This window comes from Rhinatrema bivittatum, chromosome 9, assembly GCF_901001135.1.
Source record: "Rhinatrema bivittatum chromosome 9, aRhiBiv1.1, whole genome shotgun sequence".
Taxonomy (NCBI): Eukaryota; Metazoa; Chordata; class Amphibia; order Gymnophiona; family Rhinatrematidae; genus Rhinatrema; species Rhinatrema bivittatum.
This window is the reverse complement of record NC_042623.1, coordinates 192675793-192695986: the sequence shown is the minus strand read 5'-3', so window position 1 is coordinate 192695986 and position 20194 is coordinate 192675793. Positions and strand designations below refer to the sequence as shown.

The 20194-nt window shown below is 41.3% G+C and overlaps 1 protein-coding gene across 1 annotated transcript in view; it reads left to right on the top strand.

The window, feature by feature from the left end:
• LOC115099192 (probable cation-transporting ATPase 13A4) overlaps positions 1–20194 on the top strand; it is a 157773-nt gene that overhangs the window by 42407 nt on the left and 95172 nt on the right. Inside the window, exons 8-10 of the mRNA XM_029616623.1 lie at positions 2618–2690; positions 14529–14660; positions 16140–16310. Coding sequence (XP_029472483.1) covers positions 2618–2690; positions 14529–14660; positions 16140–16310 — 376 coding nt within the window. The remainder of the gene's footprint in view (positions 1–2617; positions 2691–14528; positions 14661–16139; positions 16311–20194) is intronic.

Sequence of the window (20194 nt, the reverse complement as noted above, 5' to 3'; positions counted from 1 at the left end):
CTAGGATGCCCTGGAGCCATGCCAGCGTACATACCACCTGCGACACCCAAGCATATGAGCTGCGGCTTGAAAAAAATATATATTCCCATGTTTCCCCCTCTAAAACAACCAAAGCCACAAGGAGTAGCTTAGTGGTTAGAGCAGCAGACTATGAGCTGGGGAAGCCAGGGTTCAAATCTCACTGCTACTCTGTGTGACCTCCAGCAAGCCCCTTCACTCTCCATTGCCTTGAGCTGCCCACGGAAAGATGTGTGCTAAATCATAAACAAATACCATCAAATCAATGTCATTCTCCATCCAAAGACTGACAGTAAAGTAAATATATGCTTTACAGTAACTGCCCATGTGTGTTTACTGTGCATGTAGTGAGCACACTGTGCTATCATGGATTGCTGTTTGGCCAAAAGCACATACTGGTGCATACGCACGCACGCACACACACTGATGCTGACACAGATGCTCCCTCTCACATATACATTCTCTCACACACACATGGGTCTCACTCAAGCACACCCACCCCCACACACACACTCACTCACTTTCCCCCCTTGCTGCCTCTAAATATATAACAAAACATTTTTACTTACATTGGTGGTCAGGGGGAATCTAGGCAGGGGTATCTGATGATGGTCCTGGTATGGGAAGAGTTGGACGGGATGCAGGGAGGGACTTGGGAAAGGTCATGTTTTCCCTTGGCCCCTATGTAAGGGTTGTCGGCCCGCCTAGCGCAAAGATCAAGGAGAGAGGCTTCCTGCAGCTGAAATGTAGACACAGGGGCAGAGGTGATGTGAAGGGAGGCAGTAGGAGCGTTTCCTGCCGCCGCGGTGATGAGGGGGAAGAGGGGATCGGTTGCGTTGTACATTAGCCATGCCACGGGATTAAAAAAAAAAAAAAAAGGCAGGCCCATGTAGCCACGGCCGTGGGGAAGAAAAAAAACAGAGGTGCAGGCCCATGGGGACGCGGGCAATAGGCGCAGATCCCGGTGGCTTTTTAAATCCACTTCATGCAGTGAGCCCGACTAATTCACGCGTCCCCTAATTAGTGCATGTGCCAGGTTTTTAAAATTCGCCTCAAAATGTCCCTAACAGTTGACCTCCATTACATTTGTCACTCTTAAGTGCACATATTCTCACTACTTATAATACAAAACCTTTGTGCATAGACAATTTCCATTACTTCATGCTTTTTCGTACCATCATCTCCATATATATATAATTATTATTATTATTTATTAAATATTTATTATGTGCCTATAGCAGACAATCTGCTAGGCAAATGCATAAAATGCATAAAATTAAAAATGGTACAAATCAGATAAAACGTGAAAAATAGAAAAAACCCCAAAATGCCATTGGCTAAATCAGCATGTGACACGTAACGTTAACTGCTGCAACCAAAAGCCTCTTGAAAAAGGAAAGGCTTTGAGATGCTTTCTGAAAATTATAATGTCATCCAACTTCCTCAGTGCCTCTAGAAGGATTTTCCAACCTGCACGACCTGCTAGAGAAAAAGCATGGGATCTGGTAGCAGACAAATGGGCTGCCTTAATAGAGGGACTCACCAATAACGTACATCCTGATGAATGTAGTTCTCTTTGGGGCCTATAACATTGCAGAAGATGTTTACGACACTCAGGGCCTTTATTACCCTTTAATGTTGTAAAGACTAACACTAAGAGAGCTTAAATTTTACAGGCAGCCGGTGTCATTTTATTTATATTATCTATTAAAGCCATAGGCCGTTGGTGAAGCACATTCATTCACATTTAAAATTAAATGATGTGTCCCACGCACATCTCCCAGATTTCCAAATAGAATTGGATTACAATGATGCATTCTCCTTATGCCTGTTGCATTGGACTGGAAATGTTTGAAAGATTCTTCACCTTGCGTAGAGGCAGTACAGGATTTCATTTTGTTTATACTGTTCCGGTTGTTACTGCGAACAGTTTGGATTTGAGCCTAAATCGTGATTTCTTACCTCACCAACAACTTGATTCATAGAAACATTATTTGGTTTTGGGAAATTGAAATGGAATAGCTTGCAAAAGAGATTCATGAGGCAACTTCACTTTAAATTATTTTCTCAGAAATCATATCTAGTCAGAGTCTAAAGGAAAGAACATAGTAAGCCTTACTTTTCTTTGATAAAGGTTTCATGAGCACTTCATCCGTCTTGAAGGATATCAAGAAATCTTCCAACGCAATGTGTGAGTGTAAACTCACAGGACTCTGAGTGAGAGCAAGGAAAGGAAAGTTTTCTCTTTAAAATGTATGTTCTGAATCCAAGTTGGGTCATCATAAGTCATCCATTCATCATTCATATCATAATGTTAACACAATTAGTGCTATCTGAGACCTAACCCCATCCAAGCAACGTCTCCCACTGTTCTAGGGCACTGTCAGCGCAAGACCAAGACATTTTCATCCAGTCCAACTAATTATCATTCCTCAACAAACCTTTGAATATATTTTCTCGTACATGAAAAACAGGAGGTGAATTCTGTCATTTGTAATCCGAATAAGCCCCACTGTTATAGTGTTGACTGAGATACAACTCAATGATTTGTATAAATATATGGACTAACGCTTTACCTCCGTGATATTAAATTCCTTAGCAATCAGTGAAACTCCATAAATTGGTGAAGTCCAATAACAGCATTATGGTCAACATGCACAGAAAAGATGGAGGTAAGTCATCCTTTTCGTAAGTTTAATGTCAAAGCAACTTAATACTAATACCCCTGATATTTTCCCAATATAGATAAGAAATCTGGGCAAGTACCCAATGATATGTCAGGTATCCTATAAAATTAGGATATTATCTTGGATCCTATGTCTTTTATATCCTGCATTCTTCTTTCTGCTATATGATGCTGGCATTAGGGGTACTATGTAATATGCATTATTATGTGCTTTTCAACTTTTTTGTCTTGCTTTATGTATATTCTGTGCTGCAGCCATGGGATATTTATATGGAGGTTTTTGCATTTAGGTTATATTACTATCTGTAAGGCCCATATGTACATGTTCACTTAAATGTTGTATAGCGCCTTGGGTGATATTCTTTTAAAATGCTGGGTAATAAATTGTAATTAATAAATAAACGCAAGTCAATCGGGTAAACACATCCAGAAATCCACTTTAGAATCCATTACTCCTTTTTTTTCAATAATTCTTGAAAATATAAGGATCTTCAAAGCATGTTTAGCTATAGATAGTAGGACTTATCTGGCTATGCAGTGGCTGCTGAGAATCTGGTTATATTCAGAAGCCACTAGATAGCCAGATACCCCCCCACACCAACAACCCCGCACTCCATGCGATCTCATTCCCGCACTCTGTACGAGACCTCGGCGTAACCATTGACTACCATTTGAATTTAAAAAAGCACATCAACACAACCTTAAAAGAAGGTTTCTTTAAGCTCCATGTCCTTAAAAAACGTAAACCCCCCTACTCCATGCTCACGATTTCCGCACAGTCCTACAAGCCACCATTTGTTCCAAATTAGACTTCTGTAATTCCTAACTCCTAGGCCTCCCATACACTACCATCAAGCTGCTTCAAATGTTGCAGAACACAGCGGCCAGAATTCTTACCAGCACTCGCAAATCTGACCACATCACCCCTGTCCTCAAAGAACTCCATTGGCTCCCTATCTCCTCCCGCATTCTCTATACAAAACCTTATACAACCCCAACATTCACTGGCTTGACGACTCCCTACACTTCCTTTCATCCAACCGACCCACTAGAACAGCCTACAAAGGCTCACTATATATGCCCTCCCCTAAAACCACCCACCTTACCTCCACTAGAGAGAGAGCTCTCTCTGTTGCAGGCCCCTCCCTATGTAACTCCATGCCCACTGAACTCTGATTAGAGCCTTGTACCCTTAAATTTAAAAAAAACCTAAAGACTTGGCTGTTTAAACAGGCATACCCTGAATAGGACACCCCCCCACACACACATTTTTGCTTTCTGTATATCCCTTCTATCCTCCGCAGCTCATGTTCACTACTTTAATGTCTGTCACAAGTTCACAGTTCATGTTTCACAGCCCATGTTAATAGTTATTATGTCTGTCACTTTTTCTCTCCCTTAAATTAATTACTTCTTTCCTCCTCCAAGTACACCTCCTCTTAGTACAATTATACAATGTACTCCCCCTCTTTTCCCCCCTGCTCCCCAGTTTTACCCTTCCCTGTTTATTGTATTTCCTTTGTGTTTCACTGTAAACCGATATGATGTCGCCACGAATGTCGGTATAGAAAAGCTGTTAAATAAATAAATAAATAAATAAATAAATAAATAAATAAATAAGTCACTTAACCGGGAGGGGAGCAGGCAGATCAGGGCAGTGCTAATTTATCCAGCTAAGTAGCGATATTCAGGCAGATAACTTATCCATGTAAGACAGACATGATAAACAGCAGGTCTAAATTTAGACAGATAAGACTTATTCACCTAAGTAGCACTTACTACGGGATATTTAGCAGCATTGTTAATCTGCTGAATATTTCGTCTAAATTAGCTGGATATGTCTATCCATCTGTTATGATTTCACCTGCTACACAGCTTCATCGTACCCTTATTATGACGCCGCCTCGCCAGCAGAGGGAGCTCTGTTCCATGCTATCCATGTCAGCTCCTCATAGCTCATCCAGTTCAGTCTGTGGTGTAACCTCCTAGCCACCAGGAGTCCTCGAAAAACCTCATCGCCAGCCTTGCCAAGCTCATTTCCTTGCCTGTACCACACCCAAGCATCAGCCCTACATAACCCTGTCTGTTCCCTGCTTCAATATCTTCACATCAAATCTGCCTTGGCACCTTGCCTTGACCCCTTGCCTTGTCTTTTGGCCTTCAGGCCTTCTCGCTCCTTTCCTTGCCTTGTCTTGTGGCCATCCAACCTTATCACTCCTTGCCTTGCCTTGGGGCCTACCTAGGCCTTCTCTAGCTTTGTAGCCTATCTAGGTCTTCCCTGCCCTACAGCCTTTCCTGGCCTCCTTAGCTCAGTGTGCCTTCAGGCCTTTGTGTTCAGTATTCCTTGTTCGTGTGTCCTGTCCTTGTCTTTCCCTGCTTTTGTCCTGCCTCTGCCTGTGTCCTGCCCCAGTCCTGGTTCTGTGTCTATCCTTGATTCTAGCCCCAGTTCCAGTCCTTGCCTGCATTCAAGATCCAGCCCTTAACAGCACTCACCAAGATGTTCTGGTGCCATAGCCAAGTCCTACTGGCCCCCAGATCTCAATGTCTTAACCTGGAGGGAAGGGGTTAGCTATGTGGAAGACCAGCCCTAGTCCTGAACTGCCATCTCGCGGCACTCCCCGGATGGTGTTCCCTCAGTCTAGACCCGCCAATCCCAACACTGTTTAACTTAGAAATCTGTTTAAATTTTGAATATCTACCTCAGGAAGAATAACTTTCAAAGAACTCTGCGTGGCCTCATGTATGCGCATATATGGCTGCACGAGAATCTACTATAGAATTTTATAACCTGTGAATATCATTTATGCGCAGATTATAAAATACGCATATATCTACCCCCTAACATATGTGCATATGTTTCCTTATGCGCAAATATCTGGCAATGCATTAAAAGTATGTAATATACTTACCTATTTCAAAAACATATGTGCATCTATTTTACATGGAAATTTTTAGTGACTTGCTCACAAAACAAATCCTGTTTACACGCGAAAGTCTGATTATTTTAAAACACATGCATGTAATTGAAATCTCCAGTTTGCAGAAACCTCCACCAGTTCACCCAGTCCTTCTCCAGGTCATCGAAACCCCCTAGTTCTTCATTCTGAACTCCCTCCAGTTCACCTCTACCTCCCATTCAACTAATAGTAAACAATAGACAAATATGATATCAAATGTGCAAGATAATTAGCAGATGTAAAATTATGCAAATAAGTGGCCAATTGTACACACGTAAGTCTCTTATAAAATAGCAACTTGCATGCAAAGCTCTTGGCCCTTGCCCTGAAACGCTCCTAGATCATGGAGTGGGGAATCAGCTGGATGGGGAGTTTCCCCAGCAGGAGCAGGGCCAGACTCTAGGGCAAAGCCAGGGTCTTCTGCCTAACCAGTCACTTCCCCCTTGGGTTAAGCCCTCAAGTACTGGTGACCGGCAGGGCTTTCCAGGAATACTGTATAGCAGGCAGGGGTCTGGGCAGGCAGAGTTCAGATGAAGACAGCGTCCAAGCAGGAGGTCAGGGCAATTAGCAAACAAGCAAGGTCAAGGCCAGCAATGAGGTCAGTCCTAGGAATGCTGACAGGGAAGGCAAAACAAGACTGCTCAAGGGAACCAAGCAGAAGCAGGAGCCTGGCACAGGAGACAAGGGCTGGAACAGGAGGCAAAGCCTGGGTCTGGAAACAGGAACTGGAACAGGAGGCAAAGCCTGGGTCTGGAAACAGGAACTGGAACAGGAGGCAAAGCCTGGGGCCGGATTCATGGACTGGAACTGGAAGCAAGTGCTGGAACTGAAGGTCCACAGGGAGCAGGGGCCATAGGGAGGACCAGGCAGGACAAGACAAGACAAGACATGGACAGACAGAGCAGGACAAGACAAGGACTGGACAGGGCCACAAAAACAGGACAAGGAATATACAGACATAGGCTAACAGGAAACTAACACAAAGTAAGGTAACATATAAAACAAGACAAGGGGGTAATTGCCAGGTTTGGCCTCTGTTGGAAACAGGATGCTGGGCTTGATGGACCCTTGGTCTGACCCAGCATGGCAATTTCTTATGTTCTTATGTTCTTAAGGAGGCCTAAGCAGGTCACAAAGCAAGACAGAACAAGGCTAGTAGGCCCGAAGACCACAAGGCTGGGCAAAAAGGCCAAGGAGCCTGCAAAACAAGGCAGAAGGCCACAAAAGCCACAAGTAAGGCAGAAGGCCACAGGGGCCCAAAGGTCAAAGAAGGCCAAAGAGGTCACAGGATAAGACAGAAGACTGCAAAAGCTGCAAGTAAGACAGAAGCTCATAGGGTCCATAGAACAAGGCAGAAGGCCAAGGAGACCACAGGGCAAGGCAGAAGACCATGGGAGCCACACAGGTAGACCTATGCAAAGAGCCCAGGTGATTCGATGAAGAGGTACAGATTTGTGCGAGAGGCAGGGATAAATAGGGCTTGCTGAGTCATGGGAGCATCGAGGAAGTGGCTAGCACAGGAAAGAGGGTGTCTCCATAAGGGACTCTGCTGCTGGGGAGGCTGTCTAGCAGCCCAGATTGTGATAGCGAGATGGAAAATACATGCGTACTTTTGATGTTTATAAAACAATGTACACAAGTAAAAGCTTCGAATGCGTGTAAATGTTTTGAAAATTTACACCACTGCATAATGAAATTTGCATATTGCATATGTGATAGATCTGTATAAGTTCATGGAAGTAAACAAACATCTCACAAAATACAGTACATGATGTTTTGTTTAAAATGCCTCCCCCCCAAAAAAATAAATACATTTTGAAAAGTAGAGCAGAAACTAATCACATATATATTTTGATGTTTAAAATAAAAATGTATTGTGTTAAAAAAAATCAAGAACAGATTTTGTAGATGTTAAGATTTTTGGACTTTAATAGCTGGATAGGCAATACTTTTTTTAAAAACTTTTTCTTCATAGTGGATGAAAAGAAATTCAGTTAAAGATAGGAAAGAATTTTCAGTTTGGAATAAGCTGTTTCTTCAGAGGTTGTAACTAGAGCTACTCTATTTTTTAAAAATCTTTTTTAAATACCTGTGTACTGCATAGTGAAATTAGAATACAAACTTAATATATGTTCTGTTTTTGAAATTATCAAACAATTATTAGTCTGACATCAGTTGCTGACTCACCTATTGTCTGAGGATATTAATTACAGATGGAACATGTCCAGAACTCAATATTCCCTGCAATAACTTGACTCTGTGAACCAGTTATTTAAATCAGTGGCCTGAGCAGAGAATAGTCAGAAGTCACAGAGCAGTCAAAACCGGCGGAGTCTTAAGGTCTCATTCTTAATCAGTGACTGCTAGCAACAAGGAAGAGACTGTTAATGGGTGAGGTGAGAGTTAATCTGAAGACTGCCAACTGGCAGGGAGAGAGAGAGAGAAACATTCACAGTTTCAATCCTGTATCTCCTGCACCTTAAGACATTATTCACAGCACAGCAACACACGCACAACTGGATTTCATCATATTCCTGAGCATTTTTAAATGAGGCTAAAGGTAGAGAGGTCAATTTTCAAAAGAGTTAATCGGCTAATTTTGAGAGTTACCAGCAAAGCGTTGAAAAACTTCGCTTTCTGAACAGCCAAGTTTACCAACCTAAATTCACAAGGGGCTAAATGTAGCCAGTCACAAAAAGGCTGGGCTTATGATTTAGCCAGTCAGCACGTCAGGGTACATCAGACAGCAAGCGAACGGTACGCTCGAAAGAGACGCACCTGAAGAGCTTGACGGGCCAGAGGGAGGTTTATTATTTATTTATAGATTCACTTATTTACTTGCTTAATTATTTATGCATTTTGGGATGGATTTTAAAAGCCCGGCATGCGCCAAAGCAGGGAGGTTCGCGAGTATGTCCGGCCGGCGCGCGCCACGTGAATTTTAAAAGGCACCCGAGTACGCAAGTATCTCCTGGTATGCGCAAAAGTAAGAAGGGTGCTGTGACTTTAACATGAAATGTACACGGAAGTATTTAAGCGCCCAAGCATGCACTGGGGTTCCCTGCCGCAAAACTTTGCTACTGTTATGGATGGCATGGAAGTAATAAAATAAAAAATTCTAAGCTAGTCAGTGGTGTTTTAAGGGTTGGCGCTAAATGGGTAAAAGGAAGGTTAACTGGGAGGTTAGGAAGTCCTATCTGGGTGAACTGGGAATGAACTCGCTTGTCCACTAACGATACACTTACACGATAAAGGCGGCATTTGCACGCACATACGTGCATCCATATGAAATTGTGCGCACATGTACAAACGTACAGCCTGTTTTATACTATGCATGCATATATGTGAGTATGTTTTTTTTTTTCTATGTCTTTTTTATTAAGTTGAAATGCATACATAGTTTAATGTGCGTATTGTATAAACAGTAACAGCAGCATAACAAACTATTTTAGAGAGGCATTGAATTACAGAAAAGAGTCATTAAGTGTTGCCAGCCCAATGTGAAAGCTGAACCTTCTCTGAGCCAGCTTCTTTTTCTACCCTTCCCCTCTTCCCCCTTCATTTAGCCCCCCCCCCCCCATCCCTCCCCTCCCACCCCGTCCTGCTGGTATGTTGCTAGTCTGTTTTGTAGGCTATGTTTATGACTATATTTAAACTGTATTTAGACTCTATGTAGACTGTATTGCGACTGTCTTTAAATTCCAGTTATTTATACTATGATCTGTTACGGTGTGATATTGCCTCTGCACGTGTACCCCCTCAAAGTACAACAGTACAGCAGTGAGCAAATGGTAACATAGTGGTAAACAGGAAGAAACAAGTAAAAAGATAGATATAGAGATAGGAGTACGCTCTATCATTTACATTAGACTGTGGTTAGTACCTCACTTCTTTGTAGCTTAGCAGTTAGGCCAAGAAAGTCCTAAACATTTGTTGAATCTCCGTGGTATGGCTTTGTATATATGGGGTCCATATCTCCCTTGTGATTTTCCAACGAAGTCCATGAGCTGGGTTAATTGTCTTGCTTTCGAAAATAGCCATTTTCAACATCTTGTTTGTCCAGTGTTGAAATTCCGGGGCTTTGTCCGATAGCCATTGGGATAGTATAGTCTGTTTAGCTAACAGGGCAGCCTTGCACAGAAATAGTTTTCGTGAATTCCCAGATCTTGATTGGTCCACCACAAACTGCCCCAACAACCATACCTTGGAGTCTGCCGAAATAGAGTGAGGATACAGAGTAGAACATAAAGCTATAATTTTTGACCAGAAGGAACATATCACTGGACAATACCAAAAACAGTGGAGGTAATCTCCCTCAGATATTTTACATTTAAGACAAAGTGCTGATTGACATATTTTCATCTTAAAAGCAGTATAATATGGCCGCATCCTTTGGCATGAGCCGGCATATGTACGTACATGTGCGCTCGCGTGCCAGTATCAAAGTTACTGTCTTTATATTCCGCAAATCCATTATGTCCAGCTCAGATTACAACAAAATATGCATAAAACACCAATCACATAAAACAATTAAATGATCATAACAGTTAACAAATGAAAATATATATAAAATCAAAACAAAATGTACAAAAAAAATCACATAATAAAAAACCCAAATCAAATGTCACAATTCTGTGCTAAAATTCAAAGCTGCATACCAGCATAAGCTGTTTCAAACAAAATAGCTTTATCCTGTTTACAAAACAGCATATAATCCTGAAGCTGCTTTAGATCTGAGAATGCATTCCAAAGTGAAGATCCGATGATAGAAAAAGCTTTGGACCTAATTGACTCAAGATCAAAAACGAAAAAGTAGTAAACCTACAGCTTTCAGACAACCTTGAAAAACATAATATCCTTTTCCCGTCACAATTCGGCTTCCGCAAATTCTCCTAATCTCCCTCACTGACGCCATTCTAAAAGGTTTTGAGAAAGGCCAATCATACTTACTTGCCCTTCTCGACATATCCTCAGCCTTTGACACTATTAACCACAACATCCTATTAACCCGCCTCAAGGAAATTGGCATTTCTGGAACCCCCCTCCTCTGGTTTGAATCATATCTAAATAACAGACTCTATAAGGTTAGAATAGACAACAAGGAATCTAAACAATTCAACTTGCCAGGGATGTCCCTCAAGGCTCTGCCCTCTCCTCTACCCTCTTCAACATCTATCTGCTACCACTCTGCCAACTCCTTTCCGATCTAGGCCTTACCCACTTTATTTATGCGGACGATGTCCAGATCCTTATCCCCATCACAGACTCCTTAGCCAATACCCTTAAAACCTGGGAAAACGCCCTCTCATCAATTAACAGCCTCCTCACCAACCTAAACCTGGCCCTCAACACCTCCAAGACGGAACTCATTATCATCTCGCCACCCCACAGCCCCATAAGCATTCTGCCTCAAGCAATCACCTTCTCACAGCATGTACGTGACCTTGGTGTTACCATAGATAACCACCTTAACTTAAAAACATTCATCGGCACAACGATGAAAGAATGCTATTTTAAACTAAACACCCTAAAGAAGCTTAGACCACTCCTCCACCTCAATGATTTCCACACTGTACTGCAAGCCACAATACTTTCCAAAATAGATTACTGCAACGTCCTACTTTTTGGTCTCCCCAAAGCCTCTATTAAACCTCTACAAATGCTGCAAAACTCTGTTGCTAGAATACTCACAAATACCCGCAAAAAAGATCATATCACCCCCATCCTCAGAGATCTGCACTGGCTCCCCATCTCCTACCGCATCACATACAAAACTCTCTCCATCATACACAAAACCCTACACAACCAGAGCATGCGCTGGCTAAATAACTCCATACAATTTCACACCCCCAGCAGACCTACTAGAACTTCCTATAAAGGCACTCTATCCATACCTTCACCCAAGATTACCCACCTTACCACCACAAAAGAACGGGCACTATCTATTGCAGGTCCGTCAGCTTGGAATTCCATGCCACTCGATCTCCGACAAGAACAGTGCACACAGAAATTCAAGAAAAAACTCAAAACCTGGCTCTTTAAACAAGCATACCCTTAACCCATTAGTCTACTTACTCAACACCCTGTTTAATGCCCATTCTATCGTTTTTTGTAATATCTCTGCTGTTTCTCTGTTTTATTTATGCCATTGTTATCATACTGTTACTCGGTTGCTATTACTCTATCTCTTGTTATTCCCTATCTCTTTTGTTAAAAATTTTCTAGTTTTATGTAACTCTCCTTCATGTTACTACTGTTCTATGTAAACCGGCATGATGTACCTATGAATGTCAGTAGATAAAAACCCTAAATAAATAAAATAAAGATGATAATCCTATACTGCGGGCTGGCATATATAAAAGAAGTTGAGAAGAAGGATGAAATAAACAAGCTGGTAATAATGCTGCAACTTCCAAAACAAAAGATGTGACTATATTAATTGCCTTAAAAATTAAAGTTAAGCAATTTAAATTGTCTTTTGAAATTGACAATCAGTGAAGTTCTGTCATAAAGGGTGCTACATTTTTTTCCACTTTCAACAAATTAGTATGAAGATAACCCCACATAAACAGCATTATAGTAGCCTAAATGGCACAATACAATTACCTATATAACAAAGTGAAACTCATTTACTGGCAACAAGTTATTAAGAAATCGTACAGTCTTTAATTTATAAAAATCAGTCTTTGCTGATTTAGTAACCTATTTTTTAAGGGATAACTTGGAATCTATCATAACTCCTAGATTTTGAGCTACTTCCTTAATTGCAGTAGAATGGCTATCAATAATAACGTCAACAGGAAGACACAAAGGAGTCCTTTCAAGCCAATGAACAATTAAGGAACAATCCGTTCTCAAACATCCATTCTTGTACCTGTTTAAAACAATAGTTAAATTGAACCTGAGGAACCATCCCAGTATAAAAAATTGCACATTGCCTGCACCCCCCATTCAGTTAATTACCTATTCATTCATAAAAACATTAAAAAGTGCAGCGGACAGTGATGACCCCTTGAGGAACACCTCTATTATTCATATACCACAGAATAGCATTTTCCTCCACATACCCTCTGCTTCCTACCTGGCAAAAAAGAAATAATTTCTTAAGAGTTCCTCCAATTCTAAAACAACTTAATCTATTCACTAACTTATCATGACATACCATAACGAAAGCAGCCGATATATCCATTGTACTAATATTCCAGACTTCTTATGCTCCACTGTAGTATGTAACTCATCTAAGAGAGAAATTAATAATGTCTCAGTCCCATGGTTGGTATGAAATGCGAACTATTATAATCAAGTTTACTATTCAATACAAGATAAGGAGGGTGTTCGAATAAATTTATAGGCAAGTAAGAGAAGCTTGAACTGTATACAGAAATGGATAGTGAACCAATGTAGTGATTTGAGAAGAAAGTTACATGGTTATAGCGATGTTGAAGGAAGATAAGTCATGCAGATGAGTTTGAATAGATTGTATTGAAGGAAGAGTTCAGCAAGAAGCCAGCAAATAGTAAGTTGCAGTAGTCTAAGCAAGATGTGATCAGAGAGTGGATCATTTTGGTAGCATGCTCAGCAAGGACAGGATGGATGATTTTAGCAATGTTATAGATGAAGAAAAACTGATACACTTTACATTGTTTTGGATGTGCATAGAGGAGAGAGAGGCATCAAAGATGACCCCCAAGGTAACGAGTTAAGAGAAGTGGGAAGCTGAGAGTACCATCCACTGAGACAGAAAATCAGAGAGGAAGGGAAGTAGATTTTGGGGGGAGCATGTCTTGGACATGTTAGGTTCAAGGTGGCAGCAGGACTTTTAGATGGCAAGTCATACAAGTAGGCCGAAATTTGGGACTAGATCTGTGTTGAAAAATGTGTTGTTTACAAGCAAGATCTGGGAGTCAACAGCATAGAAGTGGTACTGAAAGCTGTGGTAGGAGATCAGAGCACCGAGGGAAGAAGTGAAGAGAAAAAAGAGGGCCCATGACAGAGCCTTGAGGCACATTAACGGATGCTAAGAGTGCTGGAGGAAGAACCAGCAGAGGATAGAGGTCAGAAGAAAACCAGGATAAAGCAGAGTCCTGGAATCTAATCGAATATAATGTGTCAAGGAGCAAGCAGATGATGTCTCACGGTTAATAATTCTTAAGCCTGTTATAATTTTGCCTTCCAACACCTTTGAATTCTATCTTAATAACTGGTTGCTAATTAACTTTTTTAACAGATAACAAAGGAATACGGAAAAATAAATCTATATCTAATGTGGCATATCAGTAGATAATCCATTTAACTTCCATTTAACCTTCATTTTCAATTCTTATTTTATTTTTCCCAGGAATTTATCAGTGTTTATAATACTGAACGCAAAATTAAGAAAAATCAGTGAAATAAAATGACTCCGTTTTTTTCCACTGAAATTCTCCTGTCTTTCTTTGTTATAATGAACACATAAATTCCAGGGGGAAAAAATAAAATAAAAACTAAAAACGGAGGTCCCTGTGTGCAGGTTATAATTCCAGATTACATCTGAGCTAAGGCAATTTAAATGACTTGCTTAAGATTGGCAAGAGTTAAAGGTGAGATTAGTAATATTGTTCTGAGGAATCTGTACACCTATATCTATGTTTCAGTATTTTGGAATCTGAGCTTAAAACCTGCATCTTCAGGCTTTAGATTTTTGCACAGTTATCTATAGGTTTTTCCGCTAACCCTTATGAGCAGCTTACAGCTTGAAAAATTGCTAATGGTACTACATTAAAGAGAGTAATAATGGTACGGATGGGTGGGTACCTGGAAGTGCTATTGCATCTTTAATAACTATGAGACTAGATTAAATTCGCTGTGCATATTTTTTAATTTTGCAGAGTGCATTGAGTTAGAATCTCACCATTTGGTCCCTGGGGACATAATCGTTCTGACGGGAAAGAGACTCTTCTTGCCGTGTGACACTATCCTACTCAGTGGGACCTGCGTCGTAAACGAAGGCACGCTGACAGGTACGAAGGCTGATCTTTAGCAAAGCAAGAGGCAGTGCAGAAGACTAGAAAAAACAGGTCCCTCGCATACAAATGTTTCCTCGTTGGTGGATGCTGTGATTGGGGATGGTCGCCAAACTTCACCTTAAAATGCCTACTTTTTTACAGTGCCATTAAAAATGGTCAGTATCTGGAACACTGGTAAGGACTCGAAACTCAAAGCCTATATTAGTTCAGCTTCTTTTGGGGGACTGCTTGTCTTAAGATTCCATTGTTTATATGATTGGAGCTACTCAGTTTTAGCCCCAAACTGCCCATCATACAGGTCAATAAAACACGCTTTGCTCTGCCTTTTTACCACTACATTCCATCCATCCCTTTAAGATCTGACTCTGAAAGCGGTTATTGCCACCCAATCTGACTTGACTTAATTTCCTTAGCATTTGAATATTTGAAAATTCTAAAGCGGAGCAAGGAAAAGTAATCAATATGGCCATACTCCCTGGACCTAGCCCTTGAACAATATGTGCCCTATTTTCAAAAGTGAGCAAAAGAGATCAACAAAGTGGTGAATCAAACTCAGCACTTATTGCAGCTATTTGTACCCTTATTTGCAAGCATGGTAATTTTCAAACTGGCGTGCACGGGTGCACTTTGGCGTGTGTGCGTAGCACGCACCCGGATACGTGGCCATTTTATAACGTGTACACACATATGTGCTCAAATTATAAAATAGCCTGGCCACACGTCCATGTGCGCCCAATTTTAAGTGGGCATGCACCTAGGCACACAAATCCCAATTCTACCATATAAGTCAGTATTTTATAACGGGCGCATGTCCACGCCTTTGCCATTTTCACCAGTTTGTCCACCACTTAAGAGCTAGGTCCTCCAAACCTCCCCTGGTTTGATAGCCTGCACTCTTCCCAGTTACCCCAGACTCTTTAAACTTGGCAGAAATGGTTTATTTTGTTAAAAAAAAAAACCTTATACCATCTTCCTAGCAGAAATAAACTTACGCAGCAATGGACCAGGGCACGTGCAAGGGTGCATAAGTATTTATGCACACATCTCTTGGCCATGTCCTGAAATGCCCACACCCCGCCCAGACCTTGCCCAGAGTATGCCCCTTTTTGAAGTCAAATGAGATGTGCAGTGGGAAATACGTGCGCAACTGGGTGGCTTTTAAAATTCACCTGTGTGCGCATCCCCTAAATTATATGCACACCAGTCTTAACGTTCACCTTTAAGTGTGCAGTTTTGTTAGTGTTTGAACTATTTTTAATTAACGCAAATTAAAGATGAACAAAATTTAAAGAAAAGTCCAAAATGAGTGAGCATTTCAGTCAATTTTGCAAGCGTCTCTTTTACTCATTGTGAAAATAGAGACATGGGTATTCGCCTGAACCAGAAAACCTTTTGACCATGCCTTATGATTTCCCAATTTTACAGCCATCAGGTCGGTGTGATTTATAATAATCTACCTATAACTTCTTCTAGGTGAAAGTATTCCAGTGTTTAAGATCCCTTTGCCTCGCGTGGACAACGATATTCCATGGAAAACCTACACTGGAGAAGACTACAAGAAGCACATCCTGTTCTGTGGGACTGAAGTCATCCAGATAAAGCCATCTGGTCATGGTCCAGTGAAAGCTGTTGTGCTACGAACTGGTGGGTCATCCCCCTTTTTTCCATGTCACTTGCTAAACATTGCACACAAGGAATTGATATGCTTCCTTGTAAGGATAAGCTAAAAGTAAAGTTCTTCTGTCCAAACAATTATGTGAGAAGTCTGCACTTTTAGGGCTTTTGACAAAATTGTACACCCTAGGGTGGAATGTCAAAACCTTTGTGTAAACAGTCAACATATGACTTATCATTTCTCTTGATGACTCGAGCTCGGAATGTTACAAGGTAAAGTGACTTAAACATCACTCTGAGGGCATTTATTCCCCTACAAAAATGCATATTGCATGATTAAAGAGGTCACAGGATGTATTTCAGTAAGGACTGAGACTAGGTCATTTGTTTGTACTTCAGCAGGGAATGGAAACTTCTAGTCCTTGAGGGCTGCACATAGGTTGACTTCTCAGGAGTTCCCGAATGAATATGCACGAGATAGATTTGCAAACACTGGAGGCAGTGCATATAAATCTATTTCTTGCATATTGGGTAGATAGTCCAACAACCCCCAGTCTAGGCAAACCCCAAGTGTAGATTTTACTCGTAGGATTGGCCAAAATAATCAAAGAAAATCTACATGGGTAGATTATTGCCCCTCAAAAGTACCCACTCAAATTTTCACTGGCTTTTTGTGCAGGTATTTTTTATAAGGAAAACTATGAGGTAGATCTTTAAAAAGTACGCGCGCACGTACTTTTGTTCGCGCAACCGGCGTAGCCGCACGTATCTTATAAAATCCGGGGTCGGCGCGCACGCAAGGCTGCGCAAAATCGGAGCGGCCTCAGAGGGAACTTTCCTTCCGCATCCCCCCACCTTCCCCTCCCTTCCCCTACCTAACCCACCCCCCCGGCCCTACCTATATCCCCCCCCCTACCTTTGTTGGGCAAGTTACGCCTGCTTGAAGCCTGCGCGCCGGTTTGAAAATTTCCATGCCTGCAAATAAGTGCACAAATGGCTGCAATAAATGTTCAGTTTGAGTTACCGCTTGCTTATCTGTTTTGCTCACTTTTGAAAATAGATCACTTACTGTTCAAGCACTAGGTCCAAGGAGTATGGCCATATTGATTACCTTTCCTTGCTCAGCTTTAGAATTTTCAAATATTGAAATGTTAAGAAAATGAAGTCAAGTCAGATTAGGGCTAAAAGTTACCTGCATTTCTGCCATACAAAACAGGTACAGCTGCATACCTGGGTAAGCACATTTTTTTTTAAATTGTTTATTTATAAATTTCCAATTTACATTATCCAAATTTTTAACATTGAATATTCTATAAGGAAACAGGTATACATTATATTTTATCACAGAATCCCAACAAATATACTATCCTAATAAATCACCTGTTCCCTGTGTACCAAACAAAATGGGAGCATATTAGAGCAATTTAACAGAACAAATTATATAATAATAATTACTCTTTAAAACAGAAAAAAAACAGAGTATAATATTCTATTATCCAGTATTAAATTAGGTACTAGTCTCCACATTTCGGTTCCTTCGCTCTTCCAGGAATCTCTCTAACTGAGATGGATCAAAATATACATATTTCACTCCGTCTACCCGCGTGACACATTTGCATGGAAATCGTATCATAATTTGGATTCCAAAAGTTCTCGCAATATTAGCCAGAGTTATAAGTCTCTTCCTTCTATCTTGTGTTTCTTTAGCCTCATCTGGATATACCCAGATTTTTTGCCCTAAGTAGAGAGAGTTTCTTTTTAACATAAATGCTTTTAAAACTCTATCTCTGTCAGAAGACAGTGCAAATTTAACTATAAGAGTGCCTCTCATTTCTACTTGGGAAGTAAAAAGATGTTTCTATTAACTCTGTGACATTTAAAGAGGTATCTTGTACCATTTGCTCTGACATTTTCTTTTCATTAATAAAATATGCATTAATAATCATTGGGAAATTCTCTGGTTGCCATGTCAATATTTCAAGAAAATAATTTTTAAGTTGTTCCTTTGCTGAAACCATCTTACATTTGGGGAAATTAACAAATCTAAGGTTAGAATATCTAACAGAGTTTTCCAATGTCTCAACTTTCCTTGTGAGAGCTAATTCCCCCCGTATTATTGTAGATTGAACATTTTTAATTGAAGAAATGTCTTCCTGAACTTTAGTCAAAACTGTCCCATAGTTTGTTACCATGGGATTTAAATTTAATAATACATTTTGCATCTCTTTAATATTAATATTTAGCTTCATTATATTATTCTGTAACATATTCATAGCATGCCATAACATTTCCATAGTCACAGTTTTGGGATTCCCAAGCAAGGCCTCGGGCATAGGGGGTGAAAAAAACTAAACTAGTTTGCTCCTGGTTAGCGATGTTCCCTGCTGGTGGATTTGGTACCACTCCTATTGATGGTACAGAGGGTCCAGTACCTCCCAAGTTCTCACGAACTTCAGATGTCATCTTGAAAAGAAGGATCCGAAGATCTTTTCCTTCATCTTGCAGTAGTCTCTCACCACGGTCCTCCTCGAACGGGCTTAACTGTTCAAACTGGATCCGTATAGCAGTAAGACCAAGACCTGTGGTGGTTAAACTGCTTTTCGGGGGCGCTGGAATAACTGGAGCCCCGGGACTTAAGCTCACCTCTCCCAACAAAGGTGGAGTTTGCTCTCCTCCAACCTTTGTAACGGGATTCTCCAGGGTTAATAACTCTGATTGTGGGTAAAAATTTGTCAATATTGTTTGTCCTGGGCTCGGTCTGACTGGGGTCGAGGCATCTTGTCGGACCTTGCCCTTCCGTTTTGTATGCGGCATTAAAGGAAATATGCTAGAAACTGAATTGGATAAACAAATTGAGTTTTTTACTCACTTTTCTGTATTCCAAAAAATAGTCGAAGGAGATATGGAGCTTGCCTGAGAGACCATCCAAATCCCAGTCAAAGAAGGATGGCGCCTTCACGCCTTTGCCGGCCTAAGCCGGACCAAGCCGCGCGCCTCTTACGGAGCGCGCGGCTTAGGCAGCGTGCCGACGGCGGCGGTGCGCCATCTGCCTCCAAATTTAAGGAAGACGCACTCCTCTGAGGTCACTCGGCGCCGCCTCCTCTCAATCCGAAAGTTGTTCCACACCCCGAGATGTTTAACGGGTGGTCTCCGGGCTGTTCCGGGGGGAGGGTCTCTCACCGAGTACAGGTATGGGTTGATGTCTCACGCTCACTCCTCTCTCGAGCTCCCAAATTTGTGCCATCTGCCTCCAAATTTAAGGAAGACGCACTCCTCTGATGTCACTCGGCGCCACCTCCTCTCAATCCGAAAGTTGTTCCACACCCTGAGATGTTTAACGGGTGGTCTCCGAGCTGTTCTGGGGGGAGGGTCTCTCACCGAGTGCAGGTATGGGTTGATGTCTCACGCTCACTCCTCTCTCGAGCTCCCTGGGTAAGCACATTTTTAAATAAAATGTATCATCCTCACTTAAAGCTTTAGCAATTAAAACAAGTAACCTGAAATGTGTGGGTACTTTTTCCAGCAGAATTTACGTGCATTCTCTTTGAAGGTTTAAAGCATGGAGGTGATTTTCAAAAGATCTGCGCATGTAAAAGTAGCACATATCGTAGCAATATTCAAAAGCCCATTTTCAAGCGTAAAATCTTATGACAATTTGTCCCAGTTAGAAAGTAACCATTTTCAAAAGTAATTTTGCACATGCAAATCCTTTTCAAAATTCCTTCCCAGGCATGTAAATTCCGCCCCCGCCCCCCGATTCCCCTCTCTCAGTGTGCAGGAACATTTACACATATAGCTGATGAATGCATGTACATGCATGTGCATGCCAGCGGAGCAATTTTTGCAAAGTGCCAGGAATGTGAATAAAGCAGTATTTAAAGCAAGACCCTGTGAGCCCACTTTCACTCAACGCA